The sequence below is a fragment of the Nerophis ophidion genome, linkage group LG10, assembly GCF_033978795.1.
Source record: "Nerophis ophidion isolate RoL-2023_Sa linkage group LG10, RoL_Noph_v1.0, whole genome shotgun sequence".
Taxonomy (NCBI): Eukaryota; Metazoa; Chordata; class Actinopteri; order Syngnathiformes; family Syngnathidae; genus Nerophis; species Nerophis ophidion.
In genome coordinates, this window is record NC_084620.1 from 3,099,066 (window position 1) to 3,115,480 (window position 16,415).

A 16,415-nucleotide genomic window follows, 5' to 3' on the forward strand; every position below is an offset into this window, starting at 1 on the left:
GTTTAGATTGCTTACAAGACAGTTGACACCTTCAGTAGTTTAGCATTACATCAGTTGTACGTGAAATCTATCTGTACTGCTATCTTGGCCAGGACCCCTTAGCAAAACAGATTCTGAATCTCAATGGGTCTACCTTTTGTTTTAAATAAAAGTCACTAGCTAATCATATAAGCAGTCAATGTAAGCGATGTGCCTGCGTTGTGGCCTTCTTAGCCGTGGCTTCCCCATAATTTGTTGTGTATTGAAAATAAATCCAAACTTACCTATTTCTCAATTTGTTATCATGCGATTGACTTCATTGTCAACATAAAAACATATGCTACTAATACACATTCAATCTCTTATAAAATGTACGATGTACTGTATTTTGCCACCATAATTCTTGTCTTTGTCCTCTACCTCGGAACATCTTCTGACCACCCCCACTGCAGGTGATGCACCTCAGGTACTCAACCTCAAGGGAGTTCTTTTTATATTTGGCTACATTTAAAGGCTTTCTGAAACCCAGTACTAGCGACCACGCAGTCTGATAGTTTATATTTCAATGATGAAATCTTAACATTGCAACACATGCCAATACGGTTTAGTTTACTAAATTGCAATTTTAAATTATGCGCCGAAAAATCCTGCTGAAACGTCTCGGTATGATGACGCGTGCGCGTGACATCACGGATTGTAGAGGACATTTAGTTCTAGCATCGTTCTCAGCTATTAAGTCGTCTGTTTTCCTCGCAAAATTCCACAGTATTCTGGACATCTGCCTTGCTGAATCTTTTGCAATTTGTTAAATGAACAATGGAGACATCAAAGAAGAAATCTGTAAGTGGGAAGCGGTGTATTGCGGCCGGCTTTAGCAACACAAACACAGCCGGTGTTTCATTGTTTACATTCCCGAAAGATGACAGTCAAGCTTACTATGGAACAGAGATGTCAAGCGAACACGGTTGGATTGGACCACACACACAGAGTACAGTGTATTATGTGTATTAATAAAAAACATTTCACCATTCTGTATTCTGAAGGCGATCTATGTCGTGTGCTACTCCAGCATCAATATGCGTCCTCCTGACCGTCACCGTCAGCGTCGGGTTCAATGCGGTATGGCTCTATCCCTTGTTGGGGTTGGGCCTGGATGAGTGGTATTGCCACGCCTGCCAAGGCGCCTCTCACAGCATCATCCCTATCTGAATCGCTCCCACTGCCCTCTTTTTTTTTCCCTCTCTCCCTAGTCCTTCACTCTCACTTTCCTCATCCACAAATATTTCATCCTTGTTCAAATTAATGGGGAATCGTCGCTTTCTTGGTCCGAATCGCTCTCGCTGCTGGTGGCCATGATTGTAAACAATGTTCAGATGTGAGGAGCTCCACAACCCATGACGTCACGCGCATACCGTCTGCTACTTCCGGTACAGGCAAGGCTTTTTTTATCAGCACCAAAAGTTGCCAACTTTATCATCGATGTTGTCTACTAAATCCTTTCAGCAAAAATATGGCAATATCGCGAAATAATCAAGTATGACACATAGAATGGACCTGCTATCCCTGTTTAAATAAAAAAATCGCATTTCAGTAGGCCTTTAACAGCTTGCATTTCGGCAAAAGCTTCTAACATTTATTTTTACGACACATTTACTCTGACATTTTTTAAATTTCGAAATGGTTTTTGCTCCCTGTTTTAATTTTCCGCCTATTTGTTTGGTGTGCACCTGAGTTCTGATGCTCGCGTTCACACTTGACCAAACAAACAGCTCTAGCAGAGCAAATGCACCAGAGTTCATTTTAACCGGGGAGCAACCTAGCAAGTGTAAATGCTCCCTGAATGAAATGCCACTTATAGGTCCTTTTCCATTCAAATTTCAGGAACTCTAGGTTCCTGGAAGCTCTAGATTCTTGAACTATAGGTGTCGTAGAAGTGTGTGGTTTGTGTTTCCACCGCATTTTACAGTAAAGGGTAGTTTATACAAATCAGGCTAATGACATATTGAGAAGTGGTTTAGTATATTTATACAATAATGCCATGTAAATAAACAGACATTAGGTAATAGTTCTTTCACTAAAGTAAGTACATTAAATACATAGCACTAATACACAAACGATATGATTTAAAAAGATAACATTTTACAGAATTGTTCATAAAAAGTCCGGCTTTCGTACACGATGTCCAACAGCCAGAGAGTCCTTCCCTCAGTAAATGATGAATTCATGAGGGTCAGGTGGTTCCTTATGATCAATTTTAGCTGTAAGAGAAGGTTATTGGCTGCAACCTCCCATCCCTCCAGGACCTGTTCTCCTCCAGGACCGGGAAGAGTGTGGGTCGGATCACAGCTGACTTTTCTCACCTGGCCACAAACTATTCTCCCCTCCCCCCTAAGGCAGGAGACTATGGTCCATCCAGACCCATACCTCCTGCCACCTGAACAGTTTTTTCCCCTCGGCCATCAAGCACATGAACAATAACAATATCTGATAGCTCATTTACTGCGATGAGGTGGCGACTGGTCCAGGGTGTACACCGCCTTTTGCCCGATTGTACCTGAGATAGGCGCCAGCGCCCGCCGTGATTCCAAAAGCGAATAAGCGGTAGAAAATGGATGGATGGATGATAGCTCATTTACAGCTCATGTTGTTCTATTCTGTGTTATATGTTTTATGTTGCACGATTGCACCAAGTAAATTTCCTAGTTTGTGAACCCGTTCTCAAACAATGGCAATAAAAACTATTCTGATTCTGATTCTGAAATAACAATATATATAAATGAAAAATGTCAGTGTTTATCTCACACCGACAGCACAAACATATCAGCTCTAGCGTTAGCTTGTTAGCATTAGTAATCTGTTCTCTCGAGTTGAGGCTAATAACTATGCAAATGGAGTGTCACTGACTACTTTTACAACATGTAAAAAAGTAAAATTGTTAATATTTGATGTCATTTACCTTCGTTCCACTCGTGTACTGCCTCCTTTATTTTACATTTCTCCAATGAAGTAGTAAGCAGCTGAAGTCATTGCTTCGAGTCCGGCTTTACTCTCAGTAAGTACGTTTAAAAAAAGTCCGTCCACTTCTCGTAGGTTCGCGTATCAAAATGAAGTTGGTAAAAGATAATAATTCAACATTAAACTGCAGATAGTTTAAAGACTACGGCTGAGTAAAATCACTGCAAGCGATAGATGATCAGCGTTCTTTAGCGCAAAGAGATGCCCCACAAAAGTTCCTGTAAGTTGAAAGTTCCTTCCGATCTTCTTTCTTTTTGTTGTTCTAGAAGTGCACAAGAAATAAGAAATAAACAAGTTGTCTAAAATTCTGTAATGACAGTCCTGGGTTCAAAAAGTAAGTTATTAGGAACGCCCCCAACTGTGTTCAACCAATCAGCGTTCGACAGCACAGCTCACCCCCAATAAGGTTCCGGGAACCTTCCAAAAGTCCCACCTCTCTAGCAGGAACTCCGAAAAGTTCCTGAAGAACTTAAATGTACCTATTTTTGTTGGGAAACCAGATAACTTTATTTACCCGGTTAAATGGGAATGTTCCTGTAAAAGTTCTTGCTGGCTTAGTGGTGCAGATGAAGTTATTATTACTACAAGAAGACCACCTTTATCGAAGTAAACGAGGCTAAAAAACACCCATGGACAGATGAACATCCTGCTTTAAAGAAGCTGAGAAGAAGATGGACTTGGACTTTAGAGTGCAGCAGGAGATTGACATTTTGAGCTCAGTTAAAATACTTTCTGGCAATGGGCCTGAAAGGTTGCGGGAAAAAGCCCCTCAATGATAAATAAGTACTTGTGTGTGTGTGTGTGTGTGTCACACGGTGTGGAAAACGTGGTGACAGGAAGGAAGACGTGCAGATGACAGTGAAAACAAGATTAGAGGTTGGACAAAAACAGAGAAAAGGTTCCATGCTGGCTCATAGAAGGATTGCATGGTGGACAGACCATGGATGGATGGATGTTAAAAGCATCTTGACAAGGAAATAACGCTACCTCGTGCATTCCAGTTTTTCCTGCAGGGTGGCTCCGCTATTGCTTGGCGGTTGGAACCGATAACGACTCCTTGGTGTTGACATTCAGACTGGATGAAGGAGACGTAGGCTGCGGCCAAGACAAGCCTTCTTCCATGAGAATGTTCAACAAAATGTTACATAATACAAGAACGGTGTCTAATTTATTGAAAGCAGATGTGGTCCGCAAGTGATAAGAACTCTGGTGTAAAGTCTCAAAATAGTTCTTGTTTTGGGACACTTTGCTCACTCCATGCATGTTCTGGAACACCTCCTCCTCTTCAGACCTCAACAACAATCCGACACATAGACTAATCTAACTTTATGTAATACCTTTTATGCCAATCTTTTTACGATGTCATAACAGTAATAAATGTTTAGTAGCACCAAAGATATCCCTCCACTTTTGGGGTAGGAGGCCCTTAAACAATCTGTTTTGAAGTCAGAGCTTTCTAAGCCTAAGAAGGCAAAACCTCGATCACCAGGCTTCACTACACATTTTAAAATAAAGCTCTTCCAATTGTACTGTGCTACAAAGGGGCGGCTATAAGTTTGCTCATCTTTCTCAGCGAGTATGCTAAGCTTGCATGTTGTTGCTAATAACAATGTGAGTGTAATGTTAGCATTGTCGTGCTTAACTTTGCTAGGGACTCAATTTCCCACCTGTTCACTCAGGCAGGAAACTCTCCTCACTCATAGTTGGTTTAGAAGGTACTCTGTAATTTTCCCCCTAACCCTCGTCCGTTGTTCAAAGTACAAATCTACAAGGTCCGAATCCAACTAATTTCGGCCTTGAACCCAAATGGTCCCAGCCCTCGCCCCGCTCCTGTACTCTTTTGAGTACATTTCCGACCTTTTGGAGCACCAAGACATTATGGGATAAGTGTCCTGGGGTACTTTAAGATTATTTGGCGTACTTGGAGACCTTCAGGTCCATGAATCATTTCCTGAGTCCAGCTGATGGGATTCTAATCAGAGGAAGGTTACAATAAAATATTTACATTCAATATATTTTTTCTCATGTTCCTTATTTTTGATAGATCATAAAAAATATCAACATTTATCAACATCGAACATTTTAAAACACATACTGTATATTGTGATACAGTTTTCAACCGTAACGCCCAGCCCCAGTATTATTTGGATTCAAAATAATGTCACGTGCGGCTCTTTAAATATGCTTGGTGGTCAAGCCAGTCTGTTCTCAATGAGTACAAATTGCCATTCAGCTTTTCTCGAAGAAAAATGCCCTATGCTTGCGTTATTTTTGGCTTTACGAATTGTTTAAATCGCGAAAAGCATAAACGTTTCTTCAGAGTTCCTCAAGAGGAATGGCGGAAGAGTGCAAGATTTTATTAAAAACGAAGACTAAAGCACCATGCACAAGTTTGCAGTGTTTACCCTGTTAGAGGTTTGTTTTATATTCTTTAAACGTTTAGTGTTTCAGATTTAAGTATTATCTTGATATTATTTGCATTTTTCAAGCACATATTTGCTACAAATGTTCCGTAAAGCACCAACTCTGTGAGTCCAATTAAAATAAATCAAATCTGAGCAAAATTTAAAAGAGTTAAGCTTTTACCAAAGGCAACAATTATTGATGAAGGTCTCAGCACATACACAACGTTGAGATCTATAGTTATATTTTGATAAAGATGGGGAAAAACACCAAGGGCAGGCAACAAACATGGCAGTAGACACAGTTAAATCACGAAATGCAACCTTACTCGAGCAAAAACGATGCATGATTTATCTGGGATAGTCTTGATACTATTTTCCTTGACCCAGCCACACACAAAGAAGTTGGAGACTTCCATGCGTTTTCAAGTTTACATCTGTTTTGTCGTGTAGAATGATGTCTTGAGCACATGATAGTTCAATGTTTGATAACTCCACCAACAAAAAATCCTTTATTACTAGACAATTAAAAAATAGAATAACGTTTAGAGATCTATAATATTACATAGTTGTTTTTTTTTTTTCATATCTGCTTTTTGTAGGAATATCTAGGCCCCTTGTGTACTCAGTGTACACAATGCATGCTGTACAACAGCCATCTTAGCCTAGTTGACCACCACTGGTTTTCACTTCCGAGAAGAAATCACTAGTTTGGATACAAGCAATACATAAAAAACACAAAATCAAACACATCAAATTTTACTAAGGAAATCCTCAGTTAAAGAAAGTCCTATTTGGAGGATATGCAATATATGGTATATATTAAGTGCAGAATTACAGTGAATATGTAAAAAAATGGCTGAAGTATACAATAGCGCTTTTTGAAACCACACAGACGGCTCATCAGCATTGAAGCTACAGAATCACAAAACGACATGTTCCCAGTCAACTGTGTGACTTCCAGCGTCAAGGCTAACACATGTCCAATACTCTATTGTGGGACTTATTTGGAAAATACAACAGAACTTTAAGTAAACATTCTCGTGAGGTCATGATACATGGTCTTTTTCTAAACAGGAAGCTCTGAGACTCCCACTCAAGTTCTAAAGTCACGGATAATTACAAAAAAGTACTTGTGTAACTTAATACACAGAAGCACTTCCACCAAAACCCACACCGATGACATCATTAGAAAAAACATCCCTTTTATGGTTACGCTTGTTCCTTCTTTTTCCCATTCTGGATCCAAAGTCAACGTCAACTTTCCTGATTCCACATTTAAGATATAGCTGAGTGGTTAGACGCCGCACAAACTGCATGTGTCCTTCTCTGGTGAGGAAAGCATGGAGGAGCAACAAGAGAAGGAGACAAGTTCAGAGGCTGTGAGAGCGAAGGAGCTGGCGTTCTCCCTAAGGAGCACTGATAAAGCGTTTGGCAGTAAAGGTTTTGCAAATGACTTCATTCCTCCGAGGGCTGTTTTTAGCAGAAAAGCGTCTGTGGAGTTGGGCATATTTTATGCAGCATGAAACCGGAAAGATGAGAGGTCAAAACACAAATCAATGTTGCCGGTTGAAATTATTTGAAATCAATTTGAATGGTAACTGCACAATTTTAACATGTGCCTTTTTAAAAAGAAAAACAAACTTATATTCGGAATATTGAAACATAATACAAGAGCATGTAATACAAACTACTTTAGTAGTTTTATGAAGAAATATAATAATAATGTACAGTATTTACTGGAGGTGTCGGAAAAAAATGTTCATATGCGATTTTTTTTTTTTTAATGATTCGTAACCGATTCAAAATGTATAAAGTAATGTTTTAGGACCTCTCCTACTTATATATTATAGGTCAGCTGCCAAGGAGTGTTTGTGACCTGTAACCGGTTTTGAAAATGTTTAATTATAATTATATATACCAAATAATGTGATGCTCGAATCTGTATGAATTGAGAATCGTGTTGGATCGAGAATCATTTCTAAATCGAATAGTCCCCCCAAGAATCGAATTGAATCGTGAGTTGTTGCAAGATTCACATCCTTAGGTTTTTTTGGAGAGTGGACTTCTACAGTATTTCATCCAAGCTGCTTCTCCGTCAAACACACCATCAGCGGCTTCTCCATATTTTCATTGATAAATGCCCGCCGTTTAAGTATTAATTTAACGTTCTTGCGTTATTGAGTCCTTCTACTTTAGTATGGTGCAAATTAGCGCTATGTAGCATTCTAGACGATACAACAGTGTTTTGTTCAGGAGAGAACACACGGAAGCTAATACAAATAACAGAAGAAATTAACAAATTAAAAAGATGATTTGACAAAAACAGACTATCCTTAAACCTCCAATAAAACTAAAATAATACTATTCTGTAACATACAAATAGACTGAATACAAATTGGAAGGGTAAATTAAATCAAATTTCTAGGTATAGCGATTGATGATAAAAATTAACTTGAAATCTCATATAAAAAATATACAACATAAGGTGGCCAGAAACACTTCAATAATGAAAAAGCTAAATTTGCGTTGGACCAAAAATCACTTCATATTATTTACTGCTTGCAACTGTTGCCATATCTGAGTTATATGGGGATATAATTACAAAAGTACACTTTATTCATTAACCATTTTACAAAAACGATCAGTTAGAATAATACACTGTGTTGGTTACAGAGAACATTTAAACCCTTTATTTATTGAATCAAAAATATTGAAATTCCACGACATGGTTAATTTGCAAACAGCTAAAATTATGTACAACAATTCTTCTCAACAAAAGAGAAGAAATTTAACCTTAGAGAAAAAATGTATTTAAAACATTTGTATGCACGTACAACACTTAAGACATTTAGTATATCAGTATGTGGGTGCTGGAGCCTATCTCAGCTGCATTCAGGCGGAAGGCGGTGTACACCCTGGACAAGTCGCCACCTCATCACAGGGCCAACACAGATAGAAACCATTCACACTCACATTCACACACCCGGGCCAATTTAGTGTTGCCAATCAATCTAGGTGCATTTTTTTGGAGGTGGGAGGAAGCCCGAGTACCCGGAGGGAACCCACGCAGTCACGGGGAGAACATGCAAACTCCACACAGAATACAACTTACTTCACTAATTATTATTGATTTATTTTTGTTTTAATGTTATTACTTATGAAGTATATTGTGAATACTTTGAGAACAGGAAGTGAACAAAAGTATTAGCAACTGCTATCTAATGGAAAAGGGGTAGGATCAAATAAGCTCTGCTACTTCCTCCTTTTCGGGCGGGCTGTGATGAAACAACTGGAAATACTTGATGTTGTAATTGTATACCTGTTTGAAATGAACTCAAACGCAACTGCTTTATGTAGTGAGCTCGCTACAGTATCTGTAGTGTTTTTGATGATTTATTTTTTTATCCATCCATCCATCATCTTCCGCTTATCCGAGGTCGGGTCGCGGGGGCAACAGCCTAAGCAGGGAAGCCCAGACTTCCCCTTCCCCAGCCACTTCGTCTAGCTCTTCCCGGGGGATCCCGAGGCGTTCCCAGGCCAGCCGGGAGACATAGTCTTCCCAACGTGTCCTGGGTCTTCCCCGTGGCCTCCTACCGGTTGGACGTGCCCTAAACACCTCCCTAGGGAGGCGTTCGGGTGGCATCCTGACCAGATGCCCGAACCACCTCATCTGGCTCCTCTCGATGTGGAGGAGCAGCGGCTTTATGTCGAGTTCCTCCCGGATGGCAGAGCTTCTCACCCTATCTCTAAGGGAGAGCCCCGCCACACGGCGGAGGAAACTCATTTGGGCCGCTTGTACCCGTGATCTTATCCTTTCGGTCATGACCCAAAGCTCATGACCACAGGTGAGGATGGGAACGTAGATCGACCGGTAAATTGAGAGCTTTGCCTTCCGGCTCAGCTCCTTCTTCACCACAACGGATCGATACAACGTCCGATTTATTTTTTTAATTCAATGAAAATCATCCATTGCTTTTTTTAGCACTGTCCCTCACACTTAGTTTTTCTAGCCATGGGAAAGAAGAAAGTAAGTTATGTCAATTTTTAATTATAAGGTAATGCTAACGAGCAAGGCTGGATTTTTTTGGTCGGCTCCTACAAGGTTCATGGTGACATTCGCTGATTCAACCAACAGTTAGGAAGGCTCGTGACCCAAATTTGTCTTGTAACCTAAAGCATGACAGTTAGCCATGAGACCGCTTGTATCCCGAAAAAAGTCAAACTGGCACATTCATATCCTGAGGTACCACTTTCTTACGTGCAGATTTGGCCCTACAGAAATCTAACCGTGAAAAGTGGAGCATACAAAAATGAGGCACCGCTTTATTTTGTTGTGTTTCAAGGTACAAACAACTTCCAGAATGTTTCTCCTGCTGTTCGGGAAGTGGAAAAGTTCTGGAAGTTGTTTGTGCTAAAGTGTACCTCGTTCAGGGTCTCAAAGGATTAAAGATCCAGAGGTTATCATTTCTTCGTATGATCGTTCCCAGTGCGACCCAATTACTTTTTGCTTCGCTGCTGTGATTATCGTCCTCATTAACTCTTTCATCTCCTACCAGAGCTTGGATGAACTCGAAGATGACGATGGTGGGGAGAAGAGCGGGAGGGCGGAGGAGGAGCAGCTGGTTCTGGCCAACACCTTCCAGAATGAAGCCATGACGGCTGATGCGGCGACTGGCCTTGTCACGGTAAGAAGGGAACACGGCCACTACAGAAGGTCCAGAACATTGTAAACCTCTCACGTAATTTGACGCCGTAGTCAAAAGGCTTCTTCTTTTTCTCTATCCTCTTGTTGAGGGGCAGATTGGCTCGTACAAGCACATGCATCCCCTGCTGTCATCCTCCATTTCTAATACAAAGTAGCATATAATACAAACTTAATCTGTCAGTAAACTCGTTATGGAAGCGATAAAAACTACAACAAAGATGGCAGGTCAAAGTAGAGCCACGTAAATATGAAAACGGTGCATCCTGAAGTCAGAAAGTGGCTTGAAGATGGCCTGTAAAACATAATCTATGCAATATTTTGACCAAACAAACCACAAATGCATGTTATGTAGACCACAAGGAAGTGTTTTACATGTAGAAAAAAAAAATTGTATTAGGGGTTTTCTTGGTTGTGCCAAATGATTTCTTTTCCCAGCAATTTTTTTTTGTACTTGCTCTCACACAAGTCAGTGACCTTTCGACTTAAGTGTTGATCTTACAAGTGTGAGCGTTGAATATTACATTTGACAGAAAGGATTCTTGAAAAAGATGAGTCATCTAGTGTTTTTGGGTCCGGAGATTCCAAAAATGCACACCAAATGGTGGCCAACCGGTTCCACAGAGCTTTACTTCCGGTCACTCACACCAGTGAGCTTTCCTCCTAGATTTTGTCTTGAAAAGTATTACAATATAGTAATCCCTAGGGATACAAGTTTAATTGGTTCTGTGACACAGTCCGTACCCGCAAAAGCTCATAAGGCGAAACAGCGTTTGGCGCAACATATTTTGCCATCCAAGCAACGTCTTTTTCATGAACGCCTCAGCTTATTTCAGCAAGACAATGCCAAACCACATTCTGCAAGTGTTACAAGAGTATGGCTACTTAGTAAGAGTGCGGGTACTAGACTGGTCTGCCTGTAGTCCGGACCTGTCTCCCATTTGAAAATGTGTGGCGCATTATGAAGCGTAAAATACGACAACGTAGACCCCGGACTTTTGAACAATTTAAGCTGTACATCAAGCAAGAATGGGAATGAATTCCAAATGAAAATCTTCCAAAATGAGTCTCCTCAGTTCCCAAACATTTACAGAGTGTTGTTAAAGGAAAGGTCATGGAACGCAGTGGTAAAAATGCCCCTCTGCAAACTTTATTGCAATGTGTTGCTGCCATTAATTTCTAAGTTAATGATTATTTGCAAAAAAAAAAAAAAAGTTTCTCAGTTCGAACGTTAAATATATTGTCTTTGCATTGTATACAATTGAATACAAGTTGAAAAGAATTTGCAAATCATTGTATTCTGTTTTTATTTACAAATTACAAAACGTGCCAACTTCACTGGTTTTAGGTTTTGTACTATGAAAAGTATCCAGAACTTCCAAACCTGTTTAGATAACGCAAAGAATAGATGGTTTCGTGCATTTTGTTGTGTTCGAGGAGATAACAATGTGAAAAAGTTGCACTCCTTCTGCAAAATACCCTTTTTCGAAAATGGTTCTGCAAAATCCCAATGAACCAGAAGTGTGCCCCAACCAAAACAAAAAACGAAAGTGCAAACTGCTGCTGGAGACGTGGCGTTCAAAGACCGTTTTTTCTTTTTTCAGTCCTGGGGAGAGAGGGAGTCGTGATGCACCTCTTTCGTCTGCTCCTTGGCCATCCGTCTTGTTCTTTTAGAGATGTTGTGTTGCACGTGAGTCCACAGGAGGCCTAACACGGAGCAGATGTGACTGCAGACGCAGGAAGACTCACATAAAGCCGTTGTTTACTGCCTATGTCCACATGATGTGTCGTCTCTGTCCGTCCATGCATTGACTTAAGGCGCAGAAAAGGACGCCGCGTAGGGAGTTGATGGATGGCGCTCCTGTAGGCATCTGGTCTTCGTTATCGGGCCTTATCCATCTTTTGGTATGCGGCTCAGTACGTTTCACCCATCCAGAACTGTACGGAACATTCCACAGGATCATCTTCCTTTCATGTGGAGCTAGTTCACCTTTCCGTCGAGTCTTGTAGACACTTTCGTTGTATGCTAGCAGTGAAAAGTGTCATAGTTCTCCGGGATGCTGTCAAAGTTACTGGATTTGAATGACAAAGTCCATTTCCAGTCAAATCAATCTTTATTGACATTGTGCAGAGCAACTATGGACAAAATGACTTGAGAGAAGCTAAGCACACCTCATCCATCACGGGAAGCCATAAAACGTTGCAGCGTGACACTTGAGTGTGTCGTATCTGCGGCGCTGATAAGCCAAACGGCCTCGCCAGCACATCAAGAAGTCGTCTGTGCCGCTTTAAGACCCATTGCTGATATTTGTCTCCGTTTTTACACGGAGGCGGAGCTCTGGGGGTGCTCTTATTGGAGCTGTCAGTGCAAGCATGATGGATAAAGTGTGCACTGATGTACTCCTGCTCGTCTCGCTTCGCTTCTTATATTCTCCCCCAAACTGTCCATTTTCTCTGCAGATGAGGTGACCCGCTTGGCCTCGCCTCATATTGTTTGGACTCTCATTTTCCCTCAGAAAAGAATCAATCTGGCGCACTTTCCCACGTCGCAAGGTTATAGAGGCGGCCAACACCCGAGAATAAATGGAGCTCCTCTGCAGAATTGTCCGTGTATTGAAATGACCACAAGGTCTGAAAGCCAAGTAGATCCTTTTAGATCGGGCAGAAATCCTTGACATCAGACCCCGGGTTTTTGCTTTAAGACCTTAAAAAACAGCAGAGTGAGTGTTCTTGTTATGTCGAGAATCTTTGATGGGCGAAGTATGAATTCTTGATTCTCAAATTCATCTTACCTGTGAATGATTATGACATTAATATTGGGGCGGCATAGCTCGGTTGGTTGAGGTGGCCGTGCCAGCAACTTGAGGGTTGCAGGTTCGATTCCCGCTTCCGCCATCCTTGTCACTGCCTTTGTGTCCTTGGGCAAGACACTTTACCCACCTGCTCCCAGTGCCACCCACACTGGTTTGAATGTAACTTAGATATTGGGTTTCACTATGTAAAGCGCTTTGAGTCACTAGAGAAAAAGCGCTATATAAATATAATTCACTTCACTTCACATCTTGATTTACACTGATATGCTCATTTCTAATTGACCACTAAAATGTTGATACTTAACGATAGTGATGGTTTTAACAATATTGAATCAACGCATTATGAAACACAAGGAGTGACACATTGTCTCCATGTGTGTGGCATACTTTGGGATCAGATATTGGTCTGACATTGGCAAAAAAAAAAACGATACCAGACCAATATTTTATATAACCTACAATACAAGCAGACCTGCACAGCAAGTTAACATCTAAATGTCCTCCAATAAGCACACAAGGTTGGTCTTTTCTTGTATTTCATTCAAATCATTTACAAAAGGTAAAATGTTACTCCGAGCTTGCAGCTATATGACAGCTTAACACACAATAATAGTACAGAAGCTAGACATAAGAGATCATTTTCTTTCATCAGACAATTTTGCAATTCAAAACACATTTGTCAGTCAAAACATGCATCAAATAATGGTAGTTGCCTATTACTTACACATACAAAGTCTCCAAGACAGCAGCATAATAGAAAGTATCCAGTAGCAAATATGTCCGCATCCTTCGACTGACTCACTGTGTCATGAGCTTAACTTCATGAATTATGGTGACCACTGAGTGTAGCCAAGACAATTACCACTCCTCTTCAACTTAAAGACAGCATAAATCCATAACAGGCGATGAATTAAAAACCATTGTTCTCTATTTTACTAATTTCACTTGATCAAATATTTTCTAAAATTCCACAATTCAAAATAATCAATGTAAGCAAAACAAGACAATGTAATTATAATAGCAAACAGTTTTGAGCGTATGCTTCTTAACTTTGGTGTGATTGTTTCCTTTCCTTACCAGTTTTCTTTTAAAATTTCAGGACACTACAAGAACAGGAAGTGGCCGCCCTGTGAGGTAAGACTTCCACAGTCCATTTCGTTCTTTTCCTCTGATGGTCTCTTTGAACAGAACCTGACAGGGCGCCATCTGGAATACCCCTCCACCTCCACCCCTAGCCCGCTCATTTCTAACCCCATGGCAGCGTGGGCAGGGTGCGCCTCGAGCGATCTGTGTGCTTGGAAAGGTTCGGGTCGGGAAAATTTGAAGTTCACCCAAGTACCGAGTAGCTTTGGCATTTGATAAGATGTTTTTTTTTGGTGCCCGCTTTCTCTACTCGCTACGTTCGTGCCACAAAGTGCTTCATTTAATGTGTGCCAGTGTAATTTAATGGACAAAAGTCCAAAACTTCCACTTATAAAGATTCAAATATATACTCCAATTTAGTTGAAGTCTCGCAACTGCTTAATGAATAGCAGAATGGTTGAAAAGTTAGGTTGTTAAATGATAAAAGTGAACTGTTAATTATAGGTTCATGCATAAACATTAAAATTAAGCACGTTGATAATTGGACACGCGTTGAGACCTCGCACTCTGATTACGTTTGTTTGTGTCCGCAGGATGGTTGGGGGACTTAAATCACATGGTGCAGTACTATATTGTGTTTTTGTTTTAAGTGTGTCTTCATGCTTGTGTGTGCGCTTTGACACAACGCTTTGCATGTTGTCGTGTTTCTTGTGTCTATTAGGTAAAAGAACATTAAAGGGGAACTGCACTTTTTTTTAGAAATGTTCCTATCTTAGACAATCATTATGAGATACAAGAACACACGTCCTTTTTTTCTCCCAGGATTTTAAACATGATAAAATCGCTTGGAAATGCTGCTATCGGTAGTCACTGTTGTAGCCTTTAAAGTTTATAAAACAACTTCAAAACCCTCCATCAAAAACATTTTTTGTATTAGATGTAAATATAAACGGAATACAATGATTTGCAAATCATTTTCAAGCCATATTCAGTTGAATATGCTACAAAGACAACATATTTGATGTTCGAACGGAAAAACATTTTATTTTTTTTGCAAATAATCATTAACTTTAGAATTTGATGGCAGCAACATTTGACAAAGAAGTTGGGAAATGTGGCAATAAATACTGATAAAGTTGTGGAATGCTCATCAAACACTTATTTGGAACATCCCACAGGTGTGCAGGCTAATTGGGAACAGGTGGGTGCCATGATTGGGTATAAAAAAAGCTTCCTAAAAAATGCTCAGTCTTTCACAAGAAAGGATGGGGCGAGGTACACCCCTTTGTCCACAACTGCGTGAGCAAATAGTCAAAAAGTTTAAGAACAACGTTTTTCAAAGTGCAATTGCAATAAATTTAGGGATTTCAACATCTACGGTCCATAATATCATCAAAATGTTCAGAGAATCTGGAGAAATCACTCAATGTAAGCGGCATGGCCGGAAACCAACACTTAATGATCATGACCTTCGATCCCTCAGACGGCACTGTATAAAAAACCGACATCAATCTCTAAAGGATATCACCACATGGCCTCAGGAACGCTTCAGAAAACCAATGTCACTAAATACAGTTTGTCGCTACATCTGTAAGTGCAAGTTAAAGGTCTGCCATGCAAAGCGAAAGCCATTTTTCAACAACATCCAGAAACGTCGCCGGCTTCTCTGGGCCCGAGATCATCTAAGATGGACTGATGCAAAGTGGAAAAGTGTACTGTGGTCTGACGAGTCCACATTTCAAATTGTTTTTGCAAATATTCGACATTGTGTCATCCGGACCAAAGGGAAAGCAAACCATCCAGACGGTTATTGACGCAAAGTTCACAAGCCAGCATATGTGATGGTATGGGCTTGCATTAGTGCCCAAGGCATGGGTAACTTACACATCTGTGAAGGCACCATTAATGCTGAAAGGTACATACAGGTTTTGGAACAACATATGCTGCCATCTAAGCGTCTTCTTTCTCATGGACGCCCCTGCTTATTTCAGCAAGACAATGCCAAGCCACATTCAGCATGTGTTACAACAGCGTGGCTTCATAAAAAAAGAGTGCGGGTACTTTCCTGGCCCGCCTGCAGTCCAGACCTGTCCTCCATCGAAAATGTGTGGCGCATTATGAAACGTAAAATAGGACAGCAAAGACCCCGGACTGTTGAACGACTGAAGCTGTCCATAAAACAAGAATGGGAAAGAATTGCACTTTCAAAGCTTCAACAATTAGTTTCCTCAGTTCCCAAACATTTATTGAGTGTTGTTAAAAGAAAAGGTGATGTAACACAGTGGTGAACATGCCCTTTCCCAACTACTTTGGCACGTGTTGCAGCCATGAAATTCTAAGTTAATTATTATTTGCAAAAAAAAAAAAAAATAAAGTTTATGAATTTGAACTTTAAATATCTTGTCTTTGTAGTGCATT

The 16,415-nt window shown here is 40.4% G+C and overlaps 1 protein-coding gene across 1 annotated transcript in view; it reads left to right on the forward strand.

Annotated features, from left to right (window-relative positions):
• pawr (PRKC, apoptosis, WT1, regulator) overlaps positions 1 to 16,415 on the forward strand; it is a 61,362-nt gene that overhangs the window by 34,371 nt on the left and 10,576 nt on the right. Inside the window, exons 3-4 of the mRNA XM_061912037.1 lie at positions 9,956 to 10,084; positions 14,014 to 14,048. Of these exons, the coding sequence (XP_061768021.1) occupies positions 9,956 to 10,084; positions 14,014 to 14,048 (164 nt within the window). The remainder of the gene's footprint in view (positions 1 to 9,955; positions 10,085 to 14,013; positions 14,049 to 16,415) is intronic.